The 24,229-nt window shown below is 53.8% G+C and overlaps 10 protein-coding genes across 10 annotated transcripts; 2 read left to right on the top strand and 8 right to left on the bottom strand.

Annotated features, from left to right (window-relative positions):
* Nucleotides 1-25: 25 nt before the first annotated feature.
* On the bottom strand, nt 26-3,190 carry CAOG_02506 (U3 snoRNP-associated protein Utp7; the record flags this gene model as incomplete). Its single annotated transcript, XM_004349206.2, has 9 exons — nt 26-148; nt 292-901; nt 1,023-1,089; nt 1,192-1,327; nt 1,426-1,743; nt 1,820-1,907; nt 2,037-2,146; nt 2,222-2,715; nt 3,043-3,190. 9 exons carry the CDS (start codon nt 3,188-3,190, stop codon nt 26-28), a joined length of 2,094 nt encoding a protein of 697 aa, XP_004349256.2.
* A 168-nt stretch (nt 3,191-3,358) lies between these two features.
* CAOG_02505 (MYST histone acetyltransferase 1) lies at nt 3,359-5,699 on the bottom strand (the record flags this gene model as incomplete). Its single annotated transcript, XM_004349205.1, has 8 exons — nt 3,359-3,717; nt 3,806-3,832; nt 3,959-4,127; nt 4,273-4,362; nt 4,468-4,686; nt 4,865-5,142; nt 5,267-5,329; nt 5,564-5,699. 8 exons carry the CDS (start codon nt 5,697-5,699, stop codon nt 3,359-3,361), a joined length of 1,341 nt encoding a protein of 446 aa, XP_004349255.1.
* A 180-nt stretch (nt 5,700-5,879) lies between these two features.
* On the top strand, nt 5,880-6,664 carry CAOG_02504 (hypothetical protein). Its single transcript, XM_004349204.2, has one exon. It carries the CDS (start codon nt 5,895-5,897, stop codon nt 6,489-6,491), a length of 597 nt encoding a protein of 198 aa, XP_004349254.1. The 5' UTR covers nt 5,880-5,894; the 3' UTR covers nt 6,492-6,664.
* CAOG_02503 (hypothetical protein) lies at nt 6,582-8,896 on the bottom strand. Its single transcript, XM_004349203.2, has 2 exons — nt 8,413-8,896; nt 6,582-7,727 (listed from the first exon to the last, which is right to left on the bottom strand). Exons 1-2 carry the CDS (start codon nt 8,839-8,841, stop codon nt 6,825-6,827), a joined length of 1,332 nt encoding a protein of 443 aa, XP_004349253.1. The 5' UTR covers nt 8,842-8,896; the 3' UTR covers nt 6,582-6,824.
* Nucleotides 8,897-9,305: 409 nt separating this feature from the next.
* On the bottom strand, nt 9,306-14,517 carry CAOG_02502 (hypothetical protein). Its single transcript, XM_004349202.2, has 16 exons — nt 14,238-14,517; nt 13,519-13,743; nt 13,279-13,378; nt 13,144-13,187; nt 12,945-13,061; nt 12,666-12,808; nt 12,471-12,570; nt 12,244-12,386; nt 12,009-12,148; nt 11,746-11,906; nt 11,581-11,651; nt 10,354-11,482; nt 10,158-10,245; nt 9,717-10,042; nt 9,550-9,641; nt 9,306-9,434 (listed from the first exon to the last, which is right to left on the bottom strand). The coding sequence occupies exons 1-16, from the start codon at nt 14,505-14,507 to the stop codon at nt 9,326-9,328; spliced, it is 3,258 nt and encodes a 1,085-aa protein (XP_004349252.2). The 5' UTR covers nt 14,508-14,517; the 3' UTR covers nt 9,306-9,325.
* A 52-nt stretch (nt 14,518-14,569) lies between these two features.
* Nucleotides 14,570-16,658, bottom strand: CAOG_02501 (hypothetical protein). The gene is made up of 6 exons (XM_004349201.2): nt 16,510-16,658; nt 16,041-16,367; nt 15,635-15,895; nt 15,204-15,543; nt 14,969-15,095; nt 14,570-14,869 (listed from the first exon to the last, which is right to left on the bottom strand). Exons 1-6 carry the CDS (start codon nt 16,609-16,611, stop codon nt 14,656-14,658), a joined length of 1,371 nt encoding a protein of 456 aa, XP_004349251.1. The 5' UTR covers nt 16,612-16,658; the 3' UTR covers nt 14,570-14,655.
* Nucleotides 16,659-16,667: 9 nt separating this feature from the next.
* On the bottom strand, nt 16,668-18,579 carry CAOG_08612 (hypothetical protein). The gene is made up of 5 exons (XM_011271910.1): nt 18,323-18,579; nt 18,006-18,131; nt 17,574-17,895; nt 17,269-17,386; nt 16,668-17,194 (listed from the first exon to the last, which is right to left on the bottom strand). Exons 1-5 carry the CDS (start codon nt 18,546-18,548, stop codon nt 16,730-16,732), a joined length of 1,257 nt encoding a protein of 418 aa, XP_011270212.1. The 5' UTR covers nt 18,549-18,579; the 3' UTR covers nt 16,668-16,729.
* On the bottom strand, nt 18,576-21,431 carry CAOG_08611 (hypothetical protein). Its single transcript, XM_011271909.1, has 4 exons — nt 21,104-21,431; nt 20,616-20,662; nt 20,327-20,534; nt 18,576-20,203 (listed from the first exon to the last, which is right to left on the bottom strand). Exons 1-4 carry the CDS (start codon nt 21,370-21,372, stop codon nt 18,697-18,699), a joined length of 2,031 nt encoding a protein of 676 aa, XP_011270211.1. The 5' UTR covers nt 21,373-21,431; the 3' UTR covers nt 18,576-18,696.
* Nucleotides 21,432-21,542: 111 nt separating this feature from the next.
* On the top strand, nt 21,543-23,219 carry CAOG_02498 (hypothetical protein). Its single transcript, XM_004349198.2, has 3 exons — nt 21,543-21,899; nt 22,182-22,418; nt 23,055-23,219. Exons 1-3 carry the CDS (start codon nt 21,579-21,581, stop codon nt 23,115-23,117), a joined length of 621 nt encoding a protein of 206 aa, XP_004349248.2. The 5' UTR covers nt 21,543-21,578; the 3' UTR covers nt 23,118-23,219.
* CAOG_02497 (ADP-ribosylation factor) lies at nt 23,097-24,229 on the bottom strand. Its single transcript, XM_004349197.2, has 5 exons — nt 24,199-24,229; nt 24,000-24,110; nt 23,685-23,847; nt 23,505-23,585; nt 23,097-23,403 (listed from the first exon to the last, which is right to left on the bottom strand). The coding sequence occupies exons 1-5, from the start codon at nt 24,201-24,203 to the stop codon at nt 23,269-23,271; spliced, it is 495 nt and encodes a 164-aa protein (XP_004349247.2). The 5' UTR covers nt 24,204-24,229; the 3' UTR covers nt 23,097-23,268.

Raw genomic sequence — 24,229 nt, 5'->3', positions numbered from 1 at the left:
TAAAAAAAAGAGGCAAGAATGTGGGTTAACGACGTGTAAACGAGAATCGATCCAGGGCGGTGGGCTTGCTGGGCGCTTGAGCCGAGGGCCCAGCCTGCTGCTGAATACGGGCTTTCCGTTCTTCGTCGAGCTTGGTCTTGAGGGCAAGCTGTTGATGGAAGAGTCGTAGTAGAAAGAGATAGACGGAGAGAACAAACCACACAAACGACAATTGAGTGCACTGAGCAAATGGCAAACGCAAATCTCTCCTCCCCTTCCATCCCCAGTGTCCCCAACGCGCAAATTGCACACCTTGTTCTCGTCCATAACATTCTTTTGCTTGCGGATGTAGCGACGCATCGTAGAGCTCCGGCCGCGAGAGCGCTGGCGAGGTGCGTATTCCATGCCAGCTTCTTGCTCGGCCTGCTCGGCGGCTTGAGCCGCGGCCATCTGAGTGTTTGCGTCGTTTCGGCGGAGGGTTCCGAGTTGCCATGGATCGAGCGTGATCATGTTGGGTTGCAGCTTGTCCAAGAGCGACTTGACCTCAGCCTCCTGGCGCTGCTTCTTGGTTTGCAGCGGGTTGGCCTCAAGAGCATCAAAGTTGGCCTCGCCAGCGCCAGGAACAAGCAGCGACGAGATGCCTCGAGCATGGCCAACGCCGAGCACGTCTTCAAAGGGGCAGAATTGCATGTTGCTGACAATCGAGCCGGCGACCAAATGCGACATGTATGGCGAACGCACTTTGGTGGCCAGCGCGTCTTTCCAGACCTGGATGTGCGGTCCATGGCCAACCGCAAGCAAGCCCGACTGGCTAATGTCCAACGACGTGGCGGGCGTTGGGGTGTAGTACGAGTGCAGCTCCTTGTAGGTTCGCAAGTCCCAAACCTTCATCTGCCCATCGAGACCAGCCGTTGTCATGTACCTGCTCAGTAAGCAAACAAGCAAAGAAACACCGAGAGCAAATCAGCTGAGTAGGTGTGCGTGAAAGTGGGGGTAATCACGGGATGAAAAGTCAAGCAACTCGTACAAGCCTTGCGAGTCACATGCATCGATGACAGAGCATTTTCACGAGCGGTGTGGTCATGTTGGGGCTCCACATTGTTACAGTGCCTGCGCGCGAGCAATCATGTTTGGTCAGTATCGCAAGCGAAAAGTTCTACAGTTCTAACGCCCCTTCCTGCCCCCCCCCTCCCCTCGCGACCGAGAGCATACCATTGGTGTGGCCCAAAAGCTCGACTGCATTATAGGGATTATGACGCATCACATCACAAGAGCCCAGCTTTGTTCGGTGCTCCACCACAAGTTGGCCCGTAGATGTATCTTGATACTTGAGATAGCCAGCGTTACCCTAGAGTCGACGAGATACCGTGAGAACGAAACAGAGTTGCACTCGACGACATTCTCTGCAAAACAAACGAAATGAGTGAGTGCGAATGAACTACTCACCACAGATACCAAGAGGAAGTGATAGGGCAGGAAATCAAGTCGGTTGACGTCAATGTGCTTGCGAAGGCAGTGAATTTCCGTGCCGGAATGGTCGTAGATGTACACGTATTTTTTCTGGGCGACTGCAAACATGGTCTCGTTGTGCAGCCATTTGACGTCCCTGCACGTTTCCATGAGGTGCAGCTCGCAGCCGAGCTTGCCAGTCTTCCAGTCGAATGTAGCGACGTGGCCTTTCTTGCCTGCAATGACCATGTGGCGGCCGTTGCGTGTGTAGCTCATGCGGTACGGGCCAAGCGTTGGCAGATCGAGTTCAAACATCTGCAAGCCAGAGAACTCGGTCAGTATTGATGAAAGCGCATGGTTGCTGCATTTTGCGCGAAACCAAGCTGTTCACCTTATTGGCGCTGCTCATGTCGACATTGGCAGCGATTTGGGCTTGCTTGAACTGGTAGGTCTTTTCAATACCGTCGGCTTCCAAGAAGCTGTGGTGAGATGGGCGAGAGAGAGAGTGAGTGAGCATTTCAGCATGATTAGTACGTTTGAGACATTTGGCGTGGCAAGGGTCGTTGGCATGCGCACAAAGACATCATGACAAGATTGGTAAACCTCACCCTGCTTCCGCTGGCAACAAGACTTCAGCTCGAGCCGCCTTCATTGCCGAGTCGTACATCTGGCGCTCGTTCTTTTCCAGCCGTGCCTTCAGCTTTTTGTCATCCACGTTCTGAGCGCGAGCAAAAGCATCGGAGGTGCGTTAGAAATCGACAGCAGAGGAGAAACAGAGCAACGATCGGCGTACCTTGTACATGGCTTTGACCGTGCTATTCAACGAAGGCTGGCCATCGTCCTGATCCTTGGACGGACCTTTGCCCTTGCCCTTCGACTGCTTGTCTGGCACTGCGCTTGACGGGTTGACTGCAATGACGCCTTGCAGGAGCGCGTTCTGTTGACGCTTTGTGTGCTCCTTGGTTGCCATCGAGATGACTGGGTCTGCGTCCTCGTCGTCTTGGTCATCTTGATCCCCGTGACCCTCTTGATCTTCGTGGTCGTCGTCGTCGCTGTCGGCAGCAGCAGCAGCAGTCGGTCGTCCACGCGAGGCTGCTTCCTGCGCGTGCTGGTCGAGTCCGCGGTGGTACTGCCGTGCCCGCTTGGCCGCACGCAGCATGACCGGGTCCTCCTTGATCTTGTTTCTGTTGTTGCTGTTGCTGTTGCTGCTGCTGCTCGCACCATCGGCGCTGGGCTCGTGGCGTCGCTTGCCTCCTCGTGCGTTGCTGGCTGAAGCGAGATCGGCCGCTGTGAGGACCAAAAGCGACGATTCCAAATGCACGCCACAACATCATCAGAATACACACACACATGGAACACAACGATGCACATTCACATTGGAAGGTGAGTGGACAAGAGGGGGAAGGGGTGGTCGAAGCGACTTTGTACTGGGGACGGTTCCACATGGCCGCCTCTCAATCCGCCTCTCAATCCGCCTTACCCCTTGACCCCACACACTTCAAACTTCCACTCTATTCACTATTCACATGGATGCAATTCAATTGTCCCACAAACTCAAAAATCACGCTCGTTGTTCGCAGCACTCAAAAAAAAAAAGCCGCTCAAAATGTTTACCGAGAATGTCAACGTCCGACAGCGGTGCAGCGGATGCAGTCGACGTCGATGGGCGAGTGTCGTTGCCGTCGCTGTCGACATGGAAAAACCGAAGCGCTGGTTTGCGGGCTGGTTTGGATCCGCCTTGGTTCTTCTTGGCAGTCGACATTTTGTGTTTGGAAGTGAAAAATGGAGACTGAGAGTCTCGGAAGATTGCGCTCTGGGGATATTCTGGGAGCCTAACACTTGCCTGAGCACTATGAGGCAGTAGCAATGTACTTGGAATAGGAAGGAGTGTTGACACCACAACAAAGAATACAGCTAGCCCATCACAAACTCAACCATCTTTGGAAAGCTCAGGAGGCGTCCAGCGAAAACAACTCGGCTCGACTCGCAGTGGCGGTGGCTTGAGATGCGGTGATTTAAAGTGCTCTTCGATGACGCGGAGAGACACGCTAATGATGTGTTGGCCCTTCCAGTACCGCACAAGGCCCAGTGACTGCAGCGTGGTGATGATGTCGTCGTGTGTGATGCTGGTGAGCCTGCTGAGCTCCTTGATGGACAGCATGCCCTTGTGCTCCTTGAGCTTGGACAGCAGAATGAACGCCCAGTAACTTCGGTAGCCCAAGTTGCCCAGATCAGACAGCGGCTTTTCGGGCGATCCCACCTTCTTTTCCATCTTTGAGAGCTCGTAACCTGATGAACGTGCGCGATACCCAGATGCAAGTCAATAAGGGCAAAAGGAGAATCGAAAACAACGAAGCGAATGGTGGCATGTACGTACTGAACTCGATTAACAACTTGCCATAGCCTTTTCGTTGAAAGGGTGGAAGAGTCAAAATACACGCCACGTTGTTTCCTTCTGGAGAGATCTTTTCCTGTCATGATGAAGGTTTGAAAGGTGAGGACAATGGGCAAAAGAAACAAAAAAACCAACCTCGCGAAATAATCCAGACGAGACTTGCCTTTGAAAAGTAGCCAACAACGTGCCGCCCTTCCTCGTCATCTTCTGTCAAAATGTAAAAGAGGAATGGCTCGACATCAAAGTACAGGGTTTTGTGGTCGAGGAATAGCTTGGCGAGAAGGCACAGATTTTGACAATAGATCTGCAAAGCAAGAAGAGAGGAACGTGTGAGATGAGTGCAAGTCTAAAGGGGTTAGCAATGCGGCTGTTCGGGGCCGAAGGCGTCAGAAGGGAGGGAGGGAGGGAGCGAGGCAGGGAGAGAAAGCAGGCACAACAAAAACTTCTACCTTGGACACTTTGCCATCCAGTTCGAACACGGAGTTTGTCTTGAATTGGTAAATTTGCTTGCCTGGTGGCTCGCGGCACTTGCATTCGCTCTATGAGCATGGGTTGAAGGTAATTGTTGAAGGAGGGTCAGCACGAAAAACCAACAACGTTGTGTTGTCAAGCATTCCCAAGCCAAATCGTAGACTGACACGAACCTGATGCTTGGCAAGCGTTCGTGCATACTTCATATACTTGAGGCACCATTCACAGATGTACAGCTTGTCGACCTTGCCATAATCGTCTGGGTATGGCGAAAAGTACCATGTGTCGACTTCGTAACTGCCAATGTGAATCTTGTTGATGAATTTGACTTTGGTCACCTCCTCGTACTCGCGCTCGAGCGCTCGTGTTGTTGGATCCATTTCTTCTAGCGCCTAATAGCGGCAAACCACAGACGACGCCAAGCAAAGTGGTCAGAATGAACGTTCTCATCAAGTGCCTCTGGTCGCCTCCCCCCCCCCGCGCTGCCTCGCAAACTCCATCCCATCCATGCAGAGCCAAAGCACCAGCAGCAGCAACAGCAACAGCAACAAAAAGAGAACGAGTCAGCACCTTCGGAATGTGGTTTTCCTCGTTGAATCGCTTGCGCATGTTTCGTGTCATCTTCCGCTCTGGAGCAATGGCGGGTATGGTCGTGCCAGCCGCGCTCACGGTCACCATGGCGCTGCTGCCTCCGGTCATGGCTATTGCTGCACTCGATGCAATGATTGCCGATCTTTCCAAGCCAGTTCCAGCGAGCTCGTTTGGAGTGCTCGCGGCAGCTTCAGCCGACTCGACCGTGGCAAAGTCCAAACGATCGGGCGAGACCCACTCGTCCAGCCTTCGATTGACTACCATGGAGTAGCAGCAGGACAAATGGATGATTGGCAGCAGCAGCAGGTGAGAGCGCCGTCGTCGTGTCGTGGTGAGACGCATCCCATATCGCCTCCTCCACCAAGCGCATCTTCCGCTTACAATCAATGTAGTGCACGTAGTAGTCTCCCAACGTCGGCCGCGTCTCGATGATCTCGGCGCGATCTGAACAGCAGCACAGAGACAGAGACAGAAGTGAGCGTCCATCGTGGCTTGTCGGACGCTTTCCCCCTCACGCCAAAGCACAAACCAGCCAAAGCATCCCCCCCCCTCCCATCATTGTGCCAAATCACTGCGACCCACAACTGAGCGTCGGATCGGTGAGGCTGCAAAGGGGTCTCTCTCTCTCTCTGTCTCGCTCCTCTCTCTCTCTCTCTCATTGCTGCTTGCCCCTCTTACGCCAAGTGCCGTCCTGCCAGCGTGCCTGCAGCCGCGCGCCGGTGCTCAGTGGGAATGGCACTGCAGTGCCTGGCGTCGCAGCAGAAGGAGCATTGTCCCCACTGCTGCTGCTGAAGGGCGACCCCGAAGTGTCCATTGGCTCAGCCATACAAGAAGAGAAAAAAAAAAAAGATTGAGCTTTTTGTTTCTGAGCTTTTAGTTTCTGAGCTTTTCGTTTCTGAGCTTTTGTTTTCTGTTCCTAAATTCAAATTCACGCGACGACGAGACTGTCACCGAAATCTCAGCCTCGTCTACGCTAAGCGTGTCAGCTCAGTCTCAGTCTCAACCCAACATGTTCAAGAACATTATCGGAGCGATTGGCAAAAAGGTGGTCGAGAGCGCCACAAAGTCTGCTGCTGGTGCTGGTGCTGGTGCTGGTGCTCCTGAGGGCGGCGTTGGTCTTGCTGCTGCCAAGGAAGTCAAGGCGCGGGTCGTGAGCTCGGGCACAAGTGGCAGCAGTGGCAGCAGTAGTGAACGCGCGGCCGTGGCTTCGTCGTCATCGTCAACGGCGTCGTCATCGTCCGACGCAGCGGGGAGTGCGCAGTCGGCGTGGTCGCTTGCACAGTCGCTGCTGGGAACGCTCGGTGGCCGCGCTGGAGCCGGCGCAGGTGGCGGCGCAGGGATTCCCGGGATGGACACGTCCAAGCTGCTGATGGGCCTCTTCCGCTTGTCGTCTGAGACGCGTGCTGAGCTCACACGGCATGTCAGTGACCCGACAGTCATGAAGCTCATGCAAGAAATCCAACCCATGGCCAAGGATCCCGCAAAGCTCGTGCAGTATATCAGCAGCCAGCCCCCGCACGTCGTCGAGAAGCTCACCAAGCTCTCCACCTTCGTCGCGGGCAACAAAGAGCTGCGAGACTTGTTCGAGTCGACCATTAGAAAGTGAACACGAAAGGGAGTGTTGCGCTGTACTGTAGAATTGTAGTCATAAAAGACTGGGAGTTGAAACTTTGGATTGTGCTCCAGGTGCAAAGCCTTGACATGAAGCGGGGAGAAAACGCCAGGGTGTACAGTATATGTGTGTACAGTTGAAAATGTTAATTACAGAGAGAGTCACAACGACACAGTGAGAAATTTGGAAAAAGAAAAAGAAAAGAACAAAAAGAGGTGGGGCAATATCAACGAATGAGCACGATTTTGTTTTTGGGCTACTGCTGCGCTTTTCAAAACGCCCAAAGCAAATTCGCGGCGGCGGAGGGGGAAGGAGGGATAACGGTCACTATGCTTGCTTGGCATGCTCGGTCGACTCGCCTTCGGATTTGGCGGTACGAAGGACGGAAGCAGCCTCGAGCTCGGGCAGCCGCCCGACGCGCATCAGGGCGGCCAGGTTGCGAGCAGCCTTCGAGTGGCGTTGGACACCGCCGTTGAATGCAATTGTAATGTCCTTGCCAACCTTGGGCGTCAAAATGGCGGTGCCGCCGGGATGCTCGGTGACAAACTCGGTCATGTCCAGCACCAGTCCGTCCATGATGACGAGCGATCGACCAGTGCCTGTCTGCGCCTTGACCTCGGCAAGGGTCATGACTGGGAGCTGCTCAGGCTCGGGTCCAAACTTGACGCCCGCCTTGATGGCATCCAGCTTTTCCTGCTTGCGTTGGACGCGCAGCAGGAGCGCTTCCTTCAATGGAGTGGTATGAAGCGAGTGCACGAGCGAGACCAAGCTGAGAGCCTTCAAGACCCACTTGGTCAGGTCAATGTGGAAGGCGCGAATGCCCATGCGGTAGTCGCGCGGGAATTCGTAGTGGAAGTTCAAAAAGTTCTCGCCAAAGGTCACGCAAGACAAGAAGGCGTTGTTACGAGCGGACGTACGCGACGAGTATGGCTGCGTGCCGATCGTGTGGCCGAGCGCGTCGGTGAAGCGCTGGATGTGGGCAAACAAGACTGCGCGCAAAACGCCAGCGTAGAACAGTCCGCCAACAGCGTCGTTCCAATAGTGGCCAGCAATCCACGCGGGAAGAATCCAGCCAACAGCGATCGCCAGCGGCATGTACAGGCCATGCTGCAGCATGAGAATCCAGTCCGCTTTCAAGTCGCTCACATCAGCGGTGCCAATCTTGCTGGTGGCAGCAAACAGGCTTGCAGGGTAGACGTGGAAGAAGCCAGCTTGAATGTTGAACGGGTCCTAGAATTTTTGATCCAAGCAACGAATGTACAAACTTGAGCACAAAAAACAAATGGCAATCTGAGGGTTGTTTTCGTCTGAGAGACTGCGCTTTTTTGTCTTCTTTGCTTTTTTTTTTTCGCTCGCTCTTTCTCGCGTCATTTTCCCCGCCACCTCTGTGTTTCCTAGTTGGCTGGTGTTTGTTTGGAGAGTGGATCGGATTGAGCGTCCGAGTTTGCGATAACTTTGGCTGGCTTTTTTTTTTTTTTTTTTTGTTTGTTTGTTTGTTTCCCGCTTCTTGCTTTTTGCTTTTGATTGATTTTCGTTTTGTTTCGCGTCACTTTCAACGTGAATCAAAATCAAAGAAGAACAAAACGTGAAGAAAAGAACGATGGAAAAAAAAAAAAAAAATCAACCCCAACAAAAAAAAAAAAAAAAATCCCAACAAAAAAAAAAAAAAGAAAAATTCTGAAACAGCGGCAAAAAGTTTGACAACTGAGGATGAAAATCAAAAGCGAACGAAAGGACGTCAAAGCGCGACTCGACTCGCAGCGCAATCAACGACGACTGAATCAACACGAGCGAAACGACAAAAACACGGAAAACCGGGGCGGCGTTCGACGCGAAGGGAAGGCGAAAAAATAGGAACAAACAAACCAAAATCCAAAAAACGACGAGCACGAGACAAAATCACAATCACACTCACGTCTTTGGTATCAATGTGGCGGTGGTGCGAACGGTGGTCGCGGCTCCAGGTGAGTGCAGAGCCGACAAAGTTGGCAGCGCCGCCGAGAGCAAGCGCGAGACGCAGCGGGAGACGGGCGACGAACGCCTGGTGCGCCCAGAGGCGATGGTATCCCGCAGTGTAGCAAAAGCCAAACACGTAGTACAGCGCGACTGCGAGCACCGCGGTCGGCAAGTGCAGAGCAGGGAGCGTGAACTCGACAGCACGGCCAGCGATGGGCAGTGTGGCGAGGGGCGTCGCGGGGATCACCGTGTCCGAGTTTGCCACAGTCGTGGACGCGAAGGTGGGAGGGACATGTGGTTGCGCCGTCAGTGACCAGGTCAGGCACACCGCCGCCGCTGCAGCCGGCAGAACGAGCTGCTGGCCGACTTTGAAGATGTCGAGCGTCATGTTCTGATGTGAAAGTGTGTGTGTCTAATGGGGTGAGAGCGAGCGAGAAGAAGATGAAGACAAAAGACTGAGTAACTGGATTTGTTGACTCAAAAGAATTCAACCGAAAAAACCAAATCTGTTGAGTGAAAAAGCATGACAATTGAACTTTGGACCGAAACCGTCCAGTGTGCGAGTCGTGTCGGAGGTAAGGGTCATGAGTGAGATGGACGAGAGACAGATGGGGGAAGGGGGAAGAGGAGTGCAAGCAAGGAAGGGAACGGACGAGATCAATGACAGATGCGAAACGTTCGTATTGGAAATAGAAAAAAATGGACCGTCGGCTTTTGAAGGAAAACCGCCCGCGGTGATCAACGTGTGACTGGCGTCATCACGATCGCGGTGAAGCTTTTAAGACGTGAATTGAATTACCACCACCACCGACTTGATAAAAAGAAAGAAGATTCACGAGGGAAGGAGGAGGCGCGAAATCAAATGTACTGTATTAGCCGAAACGGGTCAGCACAAAGTGATGCGCGTCGTCGCCCACTGCATCTCCTGCGTGGCTCAGCGAGCCGAGCTGGCTCGAAAAGAAGGCTACGTCGGCAACAGCACTGTCGGCAAGAATTTTCGGGTGGGAGGAAGCAGCGAAATGAGATGCAGCGAAAGATCAGTCAAGCGCACAATTCACAATCAGACAAACAAACATCAACGCGCGGTCGGCCTTACCGCTTCTTGCCGTTGCTGGACTTGGCGTCGCACTTGCCAAACACTTCGCATAGCTTCTTGTTCAGCACGCCAAACACCTTTTGCATTGCAATCTAGCAACACGAAACACCACAGCGTCAGTTTTTCCCTTTCAACCCTGCCAGCACCAACAACCGTCAGCCTATTACCTCCAAGTCGCTGGCAGAAAGCACCTCTGACAGGGCCTTGTGCAGCTTGACCGTCTCTTTGACAACATTTTTGAGCGAGACGGTCACCCCCGCGTCTGCTTCGCTGGATTCGAGCACAAAGTCGGGAGCATAAAATCGCTCAAACACGGCTCCCATGATGATGGCCAGCTTGTCGAAAATTTGCTCGCGGTGCTGAAAGTAATCTTGCGTGACGCTATCCAGCTCTGACAGCAAAATCTGCTGCTTGACAGACAGTCCGACAGCCAAAATCGCACGAATGTACGGGAGATACTCCAGCACCACGCTGATCGCCTGAGCCGCAAGGCCTGACGCAAAAAAGAGAAGGACATTCAAGGAACATATCAAGCAGGGGGTTAGCGACAGAGCTTCCGACGCCCCCATGCCCCCGCCTCGCGAAAATATGTCTGCCATAATGTCTACCGAGATGTTTCGCATTGATGGATTTGAGACCCGCCAGCTCGAGCGCACCAGCACCCAGAATCAAGTCCCATGTGCGCTTGTTGAATAACTGGCAGCGTGGAAACACACATTTCAGTGAGTCGCAGATCGGGCAACAACAACGCTCTACAACCAAAAACAAAAAAAATCTGCATCATCATCTCGTGGCAGCCCCTACCCTCAAAATCTCCACGACTCGTCGTTGAATCTCGGTGGTGAGGCCGGGAAGGCCGAGTGCGCACTGGCAGTAGTCGCTGATAGCCTTGGTCAGCATCAGCGAGCAGTTCGGCAGACGGAAGGTAGCATTTCCGACAGTCAGGACGGGATTGGTGACCCCGGACGCCGAGGCTGCCGCGAGAGTGCTACTCGATGCAGAAGCGTCCGCAGCGGCCTCTGCGGCCTCGGCGGCCACGAGATCGGCAGCGGCCATGGACGGTTGACGCATCAGACTGGCACCTCCAGCTGGGCCGTTCGAGTTGGCCGGACCAAAGAGGTCGTCGTCGGCCGCTCGCGATAGCCGCTTGGAGGGATGCTGGAGAGTTTGGCGGGCGGCGCCGCCCAGTTCGCCAACTGCAAACTGAGCGCGTTTGTCGGCGGGCATCTCTGCCAGCTCAATAATGCCGTTGGCCAGGGTTTGGAACTCACCGGGAACATCAACGATACGCCACCGCTCGTTTTCGAGCGTTGCATTCATCGTGGAGAGCCGCTGCTCGTGGAAGGCCGAGATAAACCGCTTGGCCTGGGCGGCCATGGTGGAGCGAAGCGAGTTGGAAGGACTGGAGGCAACACGGTCGCACTCCATCACAAACTTGTCCACGAGTTGGTAGAAGGAGACAAAGTCGCGAGGTGCCAAGCGATCCGTTTGGTTGGCACGGACTCCGAGAATTTTGCCACAGCGAAGCTGAGCGAGTTCGACTGCCGAGCGGACAATGTCATCGCTATCTGTGACAAATCGCCGCGCGTGTGCGGCTGTTAACGTGAATCGGATTTCGCCTAATGCAGCCGCAGTGAGGGGCTGAGAGACGAGTGCGGTGGCGGTGGCTCCGATCGAATTCGAGCCAGCGTCAGCCCCAAGTTCGCTGCCCTGTCTTCGCAAGGCGGACGCCGACACTGTGGCAGCGGCGGAAGAAGCAGCGGGTTTGCCGCCCTGAGGAGTCTCGTCGCGCACACAGGCGGTTGCAACGGAGGCAATAACTTGATGCACCGCCCGCAGCCCCTGCAGCATGTCGACCAACGTCGCAAACACGGCGTCAAGCAGCTGCATCCACTGTCGGAATGTGAGGTGCCGAATGGAGTCTGTGAGTTTGCTGTGAAACGCGGAAGTATCCAAACATTGTTTTTTTAAAAAAAAAAGGAGGTGAGACGCATCGGCAACTGTTGTGAACAATGCATTCCCGAAACGCACCTTGGCTTGGCCTGTGCATCACCAGAATCGTGCGCATCTTCGGCCGCATTCGCAACAAACATGGCAACCGTCTGCGTAGCCAAAAAACGTTGGCAGGGTGAAAATCAAATGAGAACACTGCGCAACGAGACAATCGACTAACTAAATCAACAACATCCGACTGACATCTTTGATGAGCGCATTCAGCTTGAGCTGGACCTGGGATTTATACCCGATGAAGCACTCAAAGTTGCGTTGCCGAACCAAAGCTAACAATACGGGAAGGATGCGATCTTGCGTCGTCTCAACTCGCTGCTCGAACGAGATTGCAGGAGGCAGTCTTTCATCTGGTGGAACAACAAGTACATTGAGCGAACGGCCATCATGACATTCCAAAAGCGAGACAAACAGCCCCATTCGCAAAAGCACACAAAAACCAGCAAACTCACCTGCTGCAGCACCAAACTGCCGCAAAGACCACACGTTGCCGCGATTACTTGTTGCGACTTCGATCGCCAGGGTTTGGAGCTCTTGTTGCATCGCGATATCAACATCCTCTTCCATTTGCTTGAGTTGCTCCGAAAGATGTCTGGACCAACAATCATACCACAACGCGGCTGGATGAGTCAAGCTGGTCTCCAAATAGCAAACGGATGTCATGTTCATCCCCTCAAATTGATTTACCGCATGCTGTGTATGCCGTTCAGCTCACTGCTGACCACCTCGCGGGTTGTAGCCAACAAATCCAAAGCGCCAATGAAATCCGACGATGCTAGTAGCAATTCGACTGTCGGGTGTGTTTGCATGACGGTCGACATTATTCGCAACTGTGAAAGAGGGCGATGCAATATGAGACACGCAAGCAAATGAACAAGAAACAAAACACGAAAGAAATGTGTGCAACACCAAACCTGAGCTAGGACTCGTTGGATGCGCTCTGCCTTCTTGGACATTCGAACGATATTAAGACCTTGCACAGTTAGCATGTTGTCAATCGCTTGGACTCGCGCCCTGTCGAAATTGGGCAAGGTAGACAATCCCTGGTTAGTTTCACGTGCTGCGGGGAAACAAAACCAAATCTGACAAAATAGCGCACATTCTCTTACCGTAAGAATTTGATTGTCTTGACCGTGTCGTGAACCTCCATAAACAGCTCTTCTTGTGATCGCATTGCGGCAAAGAACTGGTCAGACCGGCGAGCAACGGCCTTGGCCAGTTGCATTTCGACCAAGTCGAGGTAATGCGAGAGCTGATGCGGGAGCGCAGTCAACAGAGGTGACAAGAAAACAATGTGGTGAGACAGTGTACAAGAGTGAGATGGTGGGTTGGCACTTGGAAAGCGCAGCCATCATTCTAAAAAAAAAAACATTTGATTTGAAACAAACCTTCTCTTGCAAGTTGGATGCGAGCGAAGTGCCCCGAATATGCTCAAGCGAGGGAATTTGGATGATGGTGTCAAAAACATCTTGATCGGACATGTCAAGCTGTGCCTCAAAGAACATCTGTGCGAGAGCGGTGGTGTTGTGTGAATAGCGTCGTCAGTGGTCGTAAGTGGATCAAATGGTGCTGCAAATGCCACCTTACCGATGGAACTTGACTCAACACTGGCACGCCATCCTTGGTGAATTCTGTATGGACAGTTTGACGGCAAGAAACGATAGGGGGTGAGGGAGGGACAGGTCGCGTTTGCTGGGGCAAAACAAGCCAAAAGCAACCCACCAGACATGACAGAACCTCCTGCCGAAAGCGTCGCTGAAGACTCTCGTCGATGGTGCTCGGCATTCCATCCTGCAGCCGATTGCAGTCGCCGTTGATTTCGCTGCAGCAGAGCGCCATTCCAAGGTGTTGAGTTGACAACAAAAAACAAAAAAACAATCGCACAATCACAACAAGCACGTCTTCATAAGCAGCGCAGTTGCACGCCATGAAACTCTGACCGCAAATGACCACGCTACGCACCTCGGCTGTCTTTGACAAGTACGCCTCAAAGTGAGACAGGTTGACTTCTGGCAGGAGAGCGTCAATTCCGCTGCCGACCGCGGCATTCGTGCCCGATCCCCTGCTTGCAGACGACGACGACAAGTACGACGATGACAATGACGCGATTGTCGGCTGTGGCGTCGGCGTGTTGGTGAAGTTCTCGCCCCAGGTCTTGGTGTAAATGTACTGCGCATCGCGACGAGCCTGTCAAAAACCCCGATTCCAGGAAACAACTCACGGTTAGTTGCAAGCCCGAACAACAAGCAGACACGACAAAAAGTGGAACACAGGGGGGCAGCACTATGAATGAATGAGTGGATGGTGGTGAATGGGACCCCCCCCCCCTTCTCCTCTCCTTCCATTGAAGGGATCGGTCAGGGTTTGTTTGACTTTGACAGGGACGTCCAAAACGAACCAAACAGCTCATCCACCCGGTCGCTGAGGGGTGATTACAAAAAAGCGCAACGATGGCACTGAGATGCAAGTGTCGTGTCATCCCATAGTCGTAATAGTCGTAGTCGTTGTATCAGTGAGTGAGAGTCATGAAGAGTAGCTCATCATCGCTCATAGCAGAAGGTCCAATCCGGCTGACATCCAAGTCAACCCATCATCCATTGTTGCGATCGTGTGTGCGTTTCGTGTGTGTGCGAGTTCAACAGTTGAGCAACAGTTCTGTGTTTGCATCATCATCATCATGCCTGTGGATCGGGATCGTTGAGCAGCGAGACGAGGTTTGCTTGGAGCGTATGCGGACGCTGCATGAAGATGGGAACGCGACCCATCGCCAGCGACTGCGACAGGGTCGTCGGCCGCGTCGGCGTCGATGCGGATGATGCTGCAGACAGGGGCGTGAGCGGCGGCGTGGTGTGGCGGCTCGCGTTGCTGCTGGTCGCGGTCGACCCCCCGACGCTGGCTGCTGATGCTGACGGTCGTCCGCCGCCAACGTTGAACGTGAAGACGGACGACATTTTAGAAGAGTGAAAATAGGACTGGGACTGTTGTGACAAGAATAATAAAATAAAAATGGATTGTACAGTAGGCAGTTGTCTCAATGGAATTGGAGGGGACAAGTGGAAACAACACAAAAAGTTACAACAAAAAGCAAACAACCAACGGTCATTGAGCAGGCTGCGCAGGGCCGGAACAGTAGCACGTCGAGTCGTCTGCATGATCCATGTAGTGCTGGACAATTTCGCCATCGTCGCGGTGGTACTTGGGAATGTTGCGGAAGAGCTTTGGATCCAAGTCTACAACGGCGACGTGATACCGGAAACGGGTGCCAGAGTGTGTGATGTGCTTGAAATGCGTCGCTGGATCTTCCGATGGCGTGCTGTGGACGACGAGTGCAACGTGCATCGGGGAGTTGAGGACACGGCTGCTGGAGCACTCAAACCAAAAAGAAAAAAAAATCCAAACGAGCTTGACTCACCTCAACCGTTGAACCGAAACCATGATGGAACAATCTTTGACGGTCGCTGCCAGAAGGTACTCGGCGATGATTGCAGCCTTCTCATCCAGTGAGAGAGCAGCTACATCATGCACGGACAGTGAAGGCGCTGACATCGTCCACAAAGTCCAATCAAACAACGTGTTAGCACGGCAAAGAACAAAAAAAAAGGCAAGCCACCAAGGATTCTACGCAAGAGACGGGCTGGTGGGTGTACCTGTGCTCGAGCGAGCAAGAGCTTGCTGCACAACGCGACTCCACTCAGGCGCATCAAACCGGCCGTCCCAGAGCCAGTGATCTTGGCCGACGGGATGGCGTTCAATCACCGAATCATACAACCCTTTCAACCCTTCGATGTCGAGGTGATCGAGGCGCTGGGCAGCTTGTAATCGCTGAAGAAGTGGCTCTTGCAGCAGAATCTCGGCAAGCAGCGAGACAAATGTTTGAACGTGCGGCGGCTGTGCGTCCGAATCATCTGCGGCGGCAGGCACAAGATCGACCAGATGGCGATCCAACTCGGCAATGTAGGCCCTTGAGTTTGAGTCGGCGGGTGGAGCCTGAAAATCACCACAACTCCAAAGGTCGGCACGATTTTCCGAATCAAAAAAAACTCTCCATACAAAGCTCCAATCCGACTGACATACTGACCTTGTCTCCAGTGAGAATAGCTCGTCCGTTTCGAAACACCCGCACATTGTTTTGCGGCACATCAACGAGCGAATGCAGCGCCCGCTCGACGCGATGCCGAGTGCCGGAAAACAAATCCAGCGGACAGTACCGCGAGCGACGATCAATGCTCCCGTTCGACACTTTCAGCCATTGGTGCATGCAGTAGCGACACTTGCTGAGCTTTGCAGTAGCGTTGCTTGGGTGGATGAACGACGAGGTAGGCAGAAAGCCCCATTTTGGCTTTTTTCCAAAATGGCGACAAGTGCAAGTCGATGGGGGTGAGCGCCGCACACAAAAGAGTACATCAGCGAGATTGTCAAACTCGTTGTTTCTCACTGAGAAAAATCATCCTCGTTTCTCAGAGAACCAACCCTCTAACCCTCACCTTGATTTCGACGCAGAACGTGTCGGATTGGTCGTGCGACTGGATGAACGGGCGACCCACGTCGCGCAGCAGCTGAGCAGCGCTGCCTGCACAGTCGAGCCTGGCTGCCTGCACACGCTTGGCTGGGCGCTCGGCGGCGATGCGCTGGTCGAGGTCTTGCAGGAAGGTCGCCGCCAACGGCACGAGCTGGCCTGCGTTGACGTACTCGTCGCCCAGCAGCGGCGCAATCAGCCTCGTCAAGTAGGCGTAGTTTTGCTCTGTCGAGAATGTCTGCCTCGGCTCGGACGGCGCAACGACCGGCGACTTGCGGATTCGCAGCACTTTGCCCTATGGATTCAATTCATTCCCAATAGCCGCGCATCACCATCATCATTCACCACCTCTGAGCCTTCATACAATCAAAAAATGCATGCTTCCGAAATGCAAAAGCAAAGGGTGTGCGAATGTATTTTTGTTTTTGCCGACAAACCTCGAGCTCTGGATTGCTCGCTTGATCGCCGGTAAACGAAACGACAATGTTCGCGGCGCCTTCGCCTCGGTAGGACCAATCCTCAGCTCTCAGCGCTTGCATGACTGAGATCAATAACGGATGAATGAACCAAAAAAATGACTGATGGACATGTTGAAGCTCATCTCAGGTCGCTGTTTATTGAGCTCGTTCGCGAAAATCACCAACTTTGACACCGTGTTCACTCCGTGTCCGCTCCATCGCAGAATAAAGCGGCGCATCGACGCTCGGCTACGCCTCGGAACGCGAGAAAATGGTGGTTTAGTTTCGGCTCGGCGTGTATCCGACGCGCACCGGCGAGGCCGCCCATGTCGGGATGGGGCGTGCCGAAAAACACCCGACCAACGCGTGAATGCACCAGAGCCATCGAGCACATGACGCATGGCTCGCGAGTAATGTACAAGTCGTACGAGGTGCACAAGTAGGGCAGCTCTGCGACTGGCCTGCTGTTGCCCGCCTCCGCCGAAGCGGGTGCGCCGTTCTCGCCCTGCTGCAATGCAGCTAGATACTCTTGGCGCTGAGCATCCGCCACTCGAGCAATGGCAACCATCGCCGCGTGCGCCAACGTGTGCTCGCGGGAACAATCGCCAACCGATGCCAGTATTGTATTGGTCGCTGGATCCACCACAACAGCGCCTATTGGAGACTATCAGAACGCACGGTGAGCGACATGCTCAAGTTGCAGAGTCAGATTGCAGACATGTCAACAACACATCTTACGTTGCCTTGGGCTCTGGCCGCCTGTGCCTGCGCAATTGCGATATCCATATAGCCGTCCATGCGTTGAAGCTCGTCGTCTGAAAATAACATCTCGGCCAATGCCGAGTTTTTTGCGGCGCTAAAGTCATCGATCCAAGGGAATGAAAAACAAGACGCATTCTGGTGAGTTTGATTGAATCCAGCCCGCCTTCTCAAAGGCTTTTCAAAAGCAACAAAACCATAAAGGAAAGAACCAAGACTCCTCCTCCTTTCCCCCCCCCCACACACACACACGCGCGCCGAGTGACGAATGCGAGCCTTCTTACGTGAGTGCTGAAGCGTGGGCAAGAGGCCACAAGGCATTACCAGCCGCATGTTGCTGTTGATTCGCCGCAATCCGTTCCGGCACGTCAGTTACACAAAGGGACAACGACTCCAGGACTTGAGACTTGTCGTCCGCCACGCCACGGCTTTGGAGAAGACTCTTGATGCCCAACAAGAGCTGGTCGCTGGTTAGGGACGAACTGGAGTTGCCGTTGCAAGCAGCGTCACTCCCACTACTTGTATCTGATGGCGTGGATATTTCGTGGTGCGTCCGCAAAAGCGGCACCGAGTCTACGAGGCATATTAACACTTGCATGACGCTGTCTGAGAATGTCAAAATCCGAAAACGGGAAACCAAAACATTCAGAAATCGCATGAGTTTGACATGTTCTCCGCTCCCCCACATAAATCTCGACATGCTGGCAGGTTCTCACTGGATGGTTTTCGAACACGTCTCAAATGCTCCAGGCGAGCTGACTCGGGTTGCATGCACTGCTGGATGAACGCAATGACGGCGCTCATCTGCTTTGGCAGGTCCACTCTTGCGACGATCGCTCGAGCTGTTGCAGCGATAACAATACACACACACACACACACACACACAACGCAATGACGGCGCTCATCTGCTTTGGCAGGTCCACTCTTGCGACACACACACACACACACACACACACACACACACACACACACATCCCAAAGCAATGTGAGATGGGGGATGAACAACGAGGCTGACGACGGAGGAGGCTCTCACCGGTGGGCATCGTGTGGGATTCGACCTCAGCGAGCAGCACAGGGACAGGCCGCCAGTCCACGGGCGTCCGTCGCGGGAGACTGCCGTCTGGTGATTCTGAGAGAGCGCTCGTCGACGCATTGGATGGCAGCGACGGGCGTTGCGACTGGCTGTTGGCTGGCGTGGGCGAGCTGGAGAGCATGGTCGCGTGTCGTTTCGCATTGGGGAGCTCGTCCTGCTCCGTCATTGAAAAGAGTATGGGGATGGAGGGGGGGGGGAATCAAAGACTGATGGTGCAATTACAAAATGAGCATTTTGAGAAGAAGATACAGTCAATCACCACACAAACACAATGAAAAACAACACAACGAAAATCAACACAACGCAAACAACATTCAGAATACAACAGCCTCGCCGCCTTTTCGAGGATCAGACTTGGCATAAATCACATTGGGAGCATACTGCACAATGCCCTGAACAACCGCAATGGAGGTGGACGTGGTCACGTTGTGGCCAATCGCTTGCATCCCCGTGTACAGATTTGTCGGGAAGGCCGGCTCAAGCATGAGAATATTGGGCAGCAGCTGGTGGTGGAGGCGCGGGCGAGTGATGGCATCGTCGATGCCCTCGCCAAAGGTGAGTACAGACTGCATGACTTGGATGGTCGAGGTAGTGATGCGCGTGCCGCCGGAAGCGCCAACAACCATGTAGACCTCGTTCTTGGCGTTGAACACGATGGTAGGCGCGCTGGAGGACAGCGGTCGCTTGCCCGGTTTGATGAAATTGGCGGGTGAAGGTGGCACGCCGTACGCGTTCGTAATGTTGGGCGACGAAAAGTCGTCCATCTCGTCGTTCAGGATGACGCCGTTCGACGGAGAGGTGAACTTGGCGCCAAAGTACGTGTTGATGGTGCTCGTAACCGCCACAGCGTCGCCGCGGGTGCCGAGGACGGACAGGTGAGTGGTGCCGCGCGTTGGCTCGACGTCGTAAATGGCGCCGTAGTACTCTGGGTCGAACGTTTCGTTGTCGTGAATCCGGAAGCGCTTGTTCAGGGCTTCCGTCACGTTCTGCATTTCGGCCAGCGTGGCAGCGATATCATCCGCATACTCGGTGTCGAAGGGATCGGCAATGCGCGTGCGCAAGGCATACCCAAACTTGAACGCCTCGGTCGTTCGCTGCACGGCCAAGAGGGATCGGGGCTGCATGGGTCCAGGCTCCGTCTGCTCCGAGTAGAGGTGTCGGCGCGCCGTCTCCTGAGCCTTGGTCTGTGCCGTGACAAACCCGTCCAGAATGTTGAGGACGGAGATGGTGACACCGCCCGACGCCGGCGGCGGAGCCGTCACCAGCTTGAAGCCATTGTACGAGGCAACGAGCGGCTGGCGAATGACTGGCCGGTAGTTGGCAAAGTCCTCGTATGTCATGTTGCCGCCGTTGGCATTAATGTCGTCGACAATCTGGTGCGCAATCGACCCATTGTAGAAAATGTCAATTCCGTTGGTCGCGACGGCCTCCAGGGTGTTGGCGAGATTCGCATGGATGCACACATCGCCCGCGGCCAGAGGATCTCCATTCGCCTTGATAAAGACAGCACGAAGGCCGGGATCGGCGCGGACGTACGTGAGCTCGGACGTGATTGCAGCCGCTTGGTGCTCGTTCAAGACAAATCCCTCACGCGCGAGCTTGATGGCAGGCGCAAACAGCTTGGCCCATGGTAGAATGCCAAACATTTCGTGTGCTTTGGCCATGCCTGCCAGCTCTCCGGGCACGCCCGCCGAAAGCCCACCAACCTGCGACAGTTGGGACGAGTTTTTGAACATGTCGACATAGGCAGCCGCCGGAGCGACCTCGCGGAAGTCAATCACGACGTCGGTATCATTCGTGTGGACGACCATGAAACCGCCACTGTTTTTTTTTTTGGGGGGAAGGAGGGAGGGGGAGAGGGAAGGGGCAAATCGACAACAAAAAAAAAACAAAGTTGGCAAGCTACTTCCTCATCGAATTTTGTCTGCATCTCATGAAACCTACCCGCCAATGCCAGAGGAGTGGGAGTTGACAACGCCAATGCAGAGCAGCGATGCAATGGCTGCATCGACGGCCGAGCCGTTCTGGCGCAGAATGTCCGCGCCAATCTCAGAGCAGTAGGTTGAATCGGCGGCAACGGCTCCGTGGCCTTGGAATTGGATGGGTTGACTTGACGACGACGAAGACGAAAAGTATCCCAGTCCTCCAACCACTGCGGAGCATGTGGCAACCAGAGAATGAGACGGATCCACAACCGGCAAAGTTACAAACCAAGCACAGGAGACGTTCTTACCGGCAAGAATCACCGCGAGGACGAGCAATAGCGCAAACACCTTTCGTCTGTTGAGATTGAGAGCAAACAAACATGAGATCCAATCGAACAAAAGCTCAGACTTCCAGCACGAAACAACTGAGATTCAAGACGATTCTGGTCCCGACAAGAAATTCCCTCCGCCTCCCCCCCCCCGGCCATTTATCATGATTCGACTGTCATTGCCTTTTGTTGTTCGATTTGCAAGTATGAAGGAACATTTTGCGCTCGTCGTTCAGAGGAACGGAGAAAAAAACAAGGAAAAAAACCATGGTCTTAAAAACATGCTCAGCCAGCCACGCGGACGCAGGAGAAGGTGAGGGGGGGGGTATGCAATGTCAACCACAATAGGAAGGAGTGATCAATGATGGGTTGAGATGGGGATGGATGGGGTTGGATGGGGCTCCTCCAAGACGGAATTATACAGAAGCGCTCTCCCCCAAGACAAGGGTACGAACGACAGCGCTCACCTCGAGAACTGGAAGAGGCGGGACACGAACGACGACGACGATGACGAAGCAGTGGAGCCGCGGGGTGGGCGCCGTCGGGACCCGGAGTCCGGCGCAATGGTCACGACGCCAGAGGACGAGGACGAGGACGAGGAAGCAATGAGGCTCGCTCGCTCGTTGTGGGTCTCGGCAGCGGCTGCACCAAGGCCCCTGTCGTCATGATGGTCGTCGCCAGCGGCAGATGTGCTGCGATGACTGCTGCGACCACCGCCACTGCTGCTGCGCGACATGCTGTTTGCTTGTTGAAGTTGAGTGGCTGAGCGGAGAAGCGACAATGAAACAAAAAGGGAGTGAAATGAAATGAAAAGGCTTCACTCAATGTCAATGCAGTACGATTTACTTGTAGTATGCAAGTATAACATGACAAAATGAAAAAGGTATCATCACTCTTCATTATTCACGAGCAAAAAAGGGGGGTGAAGGAAGGGCTTTCGAAATGACACGAACGGCAATGGCGCGGCCGTCGCAGACCAAGACGCAGAGCGCCAACAAGCACAATCGCAACAAGAAGCAGTCCTCGTCATCATCATCATCATCAACATCTTCTTCAACGACAGTCAAGCATGCTGGCGTCTCCAAGAGCGCGTGGACTGGCGCTGGCCGACGCTTGGGCGGCAGCAGCAGCAGCAGCTCGACCGTTGCCAAAACCTCAGCGCTCCCGTCGCCGTTCGCAGGCGTTGCTGCGGCAGGTGCAGGTGCTTCTGCTTCGATTCGGGCAGCAACCGCAGCAGTCGCTGCTTCGCGCACCCGTCGCCAGGTGAGCACTCCTTCCTTAGGCAATGATTGTCGGAAACACTCGGCCGCACATGGAACATGAAATCACACATGTGTGACAACCAGTGATACTTGCTCTCTTTCTCTCTCTCCCCCTCTCGCTTCAAGCGAATAACAAGCAGACCCTCAAAGGCGGAAAACTGGCTCAGAGGCCCGGGGGGGGGGCGATGAAGATGGCTTTGGAGGGCGAAATTTGGCCTCGCTCAGTCCGTCGTGTATGCACATGCAACTAACTCACCCGACGTGATGAAACCTTTGCTGGTAGACAAACATGGCCAACGAAGAGCTTGCATCCAGGCTCGATGACACGCTGGAGCTGCTGCAAAGCTCGTTGACCAACGGAGCGGCGACTCGGACGCGCGTTCTTGCCCAAATCGAGCACGACCAGCAACAACGCCAGGCCGCCGCCATGGATCAGGGCATGTACATGTCAGATGATGTGCCCTCTCACGAACCAGTTGCGCCAGTTAATTCAGCCCCAGCGGTTCCGCGGACCCAACAGGTAACGAATACTTTGGATACTTTGAGCATCTCTCTTTTTTTTTCTTCTCTCTTCTCTCTCTCTCTCTCTCTCCGCCGCTCCAGCTTGCAATCAAACACTTTCTTTTGGGGGGCAGGGTGGGGAATGCCAAGGTGCTGTTCTTTCAGCCACCAAAATGACATGAGGTGTTTGCTTAACACAAGAGTGCCCAAGCACCACTTTCACAAGCGGGCCACTGGGATTGTGAGACGCAATTGAGCCGTAAGCAATTTCCAAGTTCAGATATGATGTGCGCAGCGGTTGTGCATCAGTCTGTCATCGCAGTTCCAAATTCGACACCCGCTTGTTCCTATCCCCTTTCTTTTTGTCCTTTTTTTTTTTTTTTTTTTTTTTTCGTTCTGTTGACGAGACCTGAATGATTCCGACCACTCGAGTTTGAAAGAAAGCCAGTGTTTTGAACAACTCGGCTGTCTCTTTGTCGGCAATGTGCTGGCCCATTCCCATCGTTCGAGCTGGTGCTGTGGGATGGGTGGCGGGAAAGCTGAGTCAGTCGACACGTCATGGCTTTCATTTCTCAGCTCAAACGCATGTGCTCGGATTGCTTTTCTGCGTTGTTCTTGGATTCTGACTCTTGTTTGACCAATTCCTCGTGTGCAGGAAATTCAAGCCACACTTCGAGAGCTGGGCAGCACAGCGACAACAGCGCAAAAACGCATTTGACACCACGCTGGATGCATTGGCGTCGTTGTGAACAAAGCAAGCATCTCTGTTGCCCTCTGGATCTGATTGTTAACATATAATATACAATACTCTACATCTGCAAGTGTTATGAGCTGCTGCATGGCGCGACGAACGACAATTGGGCCAAATCTCACTCCATGACAAACACTCGCGAGGCAATGTCTTGCACGATCCACTCAATGCCCTCCAGAAGGTGCTCTCCAGTGACTGCGCTACACCGCTGGAGCGAGTGGTGGTGAGACGCGATTCCCGACAATGCGAGCGCCTTTCCGGAGGACACAAACAAACCGCCGAAAAAGTCAGACAGCTTCACACAGACCTCTCTCTCTCTCTCTCTCTCTCTCTCTCTCTCCCGGCTGGCAATACCTGTGAAATTTCTTCCAGCGAACTGGCGCCGGCAATATCTTGCTTGTTTGCAAAGACCAGCAACGACGCACCTGCCAGTCGCTGTCGAAAATTTGGTGAGCGACGTTTTTGCCCAAACTAACTGCTGCGTTCTTCGCCTGGACCAACAAACAGACAAACCCTGAAAGGTTCAACACCTACCTCTTCTTGCAAGAGCGCATGAAGCTCTCTCTTGCAGTCCTCGAAGCGGCGCGGATCAGCACTATCGATGACCCAGACAATGCCGTCAGTGCTCTCAAAGTAGTTGCGCCAGTATGATCGGATTGACTTTTGGCCGCCCACGTCCCACACATTCAGGCGGTATCTGCACAAAAGTAGATCAAGTTGTTGATAGGACATGTTCAATCCGTTGCAACATGAGGTGAGAGTTGTTGTTGGTGGCGCGTGTATGGTTATGACAGGGCCTTCTGCATTCTGCATGGCTCGCTTTCAACCGGGCCCCAACCCTGCACCTACCCGTTGTACTCAAGAGTCTCGATGTTGAATCCGAGGGTGGGCGACGTCTCGCTAATGTCCTGCCCGTTGATCCGCTTGAGAATGGTCGTCTTGCCAGCATTGTCCAGTCCGCTACCATCCGCCCATCCACACAGTGATGAATCAGTCAGTCAGTCAGTCAACATGAATCGCGACGGGTTGGAGCATTGACATGCATTACAGCATCAGAAGGTCGCATTTCGCGCTCTTTC

This window comes from Capsaspora owczarzaki (assembly GCF_000151315.2).
Source record: "Capsaspora owczarzaki ATCC 30864 unplaced genomic scaffold supercont2.3, whole genome shotgun sequence".
NCBI lineage: Eukaryota > Filasterea > Ministeriida > Capsasporidae > Capsaspora > Capsaspora owczarzaki.
The sequence above is the reverse complement of the archived record's forward strand: the minus strand, read 5'-3'. Positions and strand labels throughout refer to the sequence as shown.

What these genes read in the sequence shown, in the direction of transcription:
- CAOG_02504 (XM_004349204.2), top strand. Translation starts at nt 5,895, where the DNA reads ATGTTCAAGAACATTATCGGAGCGATTGGCAAAAAGGTGGTCGAGAGC.
- CAOG_02503 (XM_004349203.2), bottom strand. Translation starts at nt 8,841, where the DNA reads ATGACGCTCGACATCTTCAAAGTCGGCCAGCAGCTCGTTCTGCCGGCT. An exon ending in GCCACATTGATACCAAAGAC is followed by an intron (nt 7,728 to 8,412) that starts GTGAGTGTGATT and finishes CAAAAATTCTAG; the next exon opens with GACCCGTTCAACATTCAAGC.
- CAOG_02502 (XM_004349202.2), bottom strand. Translation starts at nt 14,507, where the DNA reads ATGTCGTCCGTCTTCACGTTCAACGTTGGCGGCGGACGACCGTCAGCA. An exon ending in TGAATGCGCTCATCAAAGAT is followed by an intron (nt 11,652 to 11,745) that starts GTCAGTCGGATG and finishes TTGGCTACGCAG; the next exon opens with ACGGTTGCCATGTTTGTTGC. An exon ending in TTTCTGCCAGCGACTTGGAG is followed by an intron (nt 9,642 to 9,716) that starts GTAATAGGCTGA and finishes TCGTGTTGCTAG; the next exon opens with ATTGCAATGCAAAAGGTGTT.
- CAOG_02501 (XM_004349201.2), bottom strand. Translation starts at nt 16,611, where the DNA reads ATGCAAGCGCTGAGAGCTGAGGATTGGTCCTACCGAGGCGAAGGCGCC. An exon ending in CGAGCAATCCAGAGCTCGAG is followed by an intron (nt 16,368 to 16,509) that starts GTTTGTCGGCAA and finishes TTGAATCCATAG; the next exon opens with GGCAAAGTGCTGCGAATCCG. An exon ending in CTATTCTCACTGGAGACAAG is followed by an intron (nt 15,544 to 15,634) that starts GTCAGTATGTCA and finishes GGTGATTTTCAG; the next exon opens with GCTCCACCCGCCGACTCAAA.
- CAOG_08612 (XM_011271910.1), bottom strand. Translation starts at nt 18,548, where the DNA reads ATGACGGAGCAGGACGAGCTCCCCAATGCGAAACGACACGCGACCATG. An exon ending in GCCCACGCTTCAGCACTCAC is followed by an intron (nt 17,387 to 17,573) that starts GTAAGAAGGCTC and finishes CGATGACTTTAG; the next exon opens with CGCCGCAAAAAACTCGGCAT. An exon ending in CGGCCAGAGCCCAAGGCAAC is followed by an intron (nt 17,195 to 17,268) that starts GTAAGATGTGTT and finishes GCGTTCTGATAG; the next exon opens with TCTCCAATAGGCGCTGTTGT.
- CAOG_08611 (XM_011271909.1), bottom strand. Translation starts at nt 21,372, where the DNA reads ATGTCGCGCAGCAGCAGTGGCGGTGGTCGCAGCAGTCATCGCAGCACA. An exon ending in CGCCTCTTCCAGTTCTCGAG is followed by an intron (nt 20,663 to 21,103) that starts GTGAGCGCTGTC and finishes CAATCTCAACAG; the next exon opens with ACGAAAGGTGTTTGCGCTAT. An exon ending in CCTCGCGGTGATTCTTGCCG is followed by an intron (nt 20,535 to 20,615) that starts GTAAGAACGTCT and finishes CATGCTCCGCAG; the next exon opens with TGGTTGGAGGACTGGGATAC.
- CAOG_02498 (XM_004349198.2), top strand. Translation starts at nt 21,579, where the DNA reads ATGACACGAACGGCAATGGCGCGGCCGTCGCAGACCAAGACGCAGAGC. An exon ending in CTTCGCGCACCCGTCGCCAG is followed by an intron (nt 21,900 to 22,181) that starts GTGAGCACTCCT and finishes CTTTGCTGGTAG; the next exon opens with ACAAACATGGCCAACGAAGA. An exon ending in CGGTTCCGCGGACCCAACAG is followed by an intron (nt 22,419 to 23,054) that starts GTAACGAATACT and finishes CCTCGTGTGCAG; the next exon opens with GAAATTCAAGCCACACTTCG.
- CAOG_02497 (XM_004349197.2), bottom strand. An exon ending in GAGACTCTTGAGTACAACGG is followed by an intron (nt 23,848 to 23,999) that starts GTAGGTGCAGGG and finishes ACTTTTGTGCAG; the next exon opens with ATACCGCCTGAATGTGTGGG. An exon ending in ATGCGCTCTTGCAAGAAGAG is followed by an intron (nt 23,586 to 23,684) that starts GTAGGTGTTGAA and finishes AATTTTCGACAG; the next exon opens with CGACTGGCAGGTGCGTCGTT.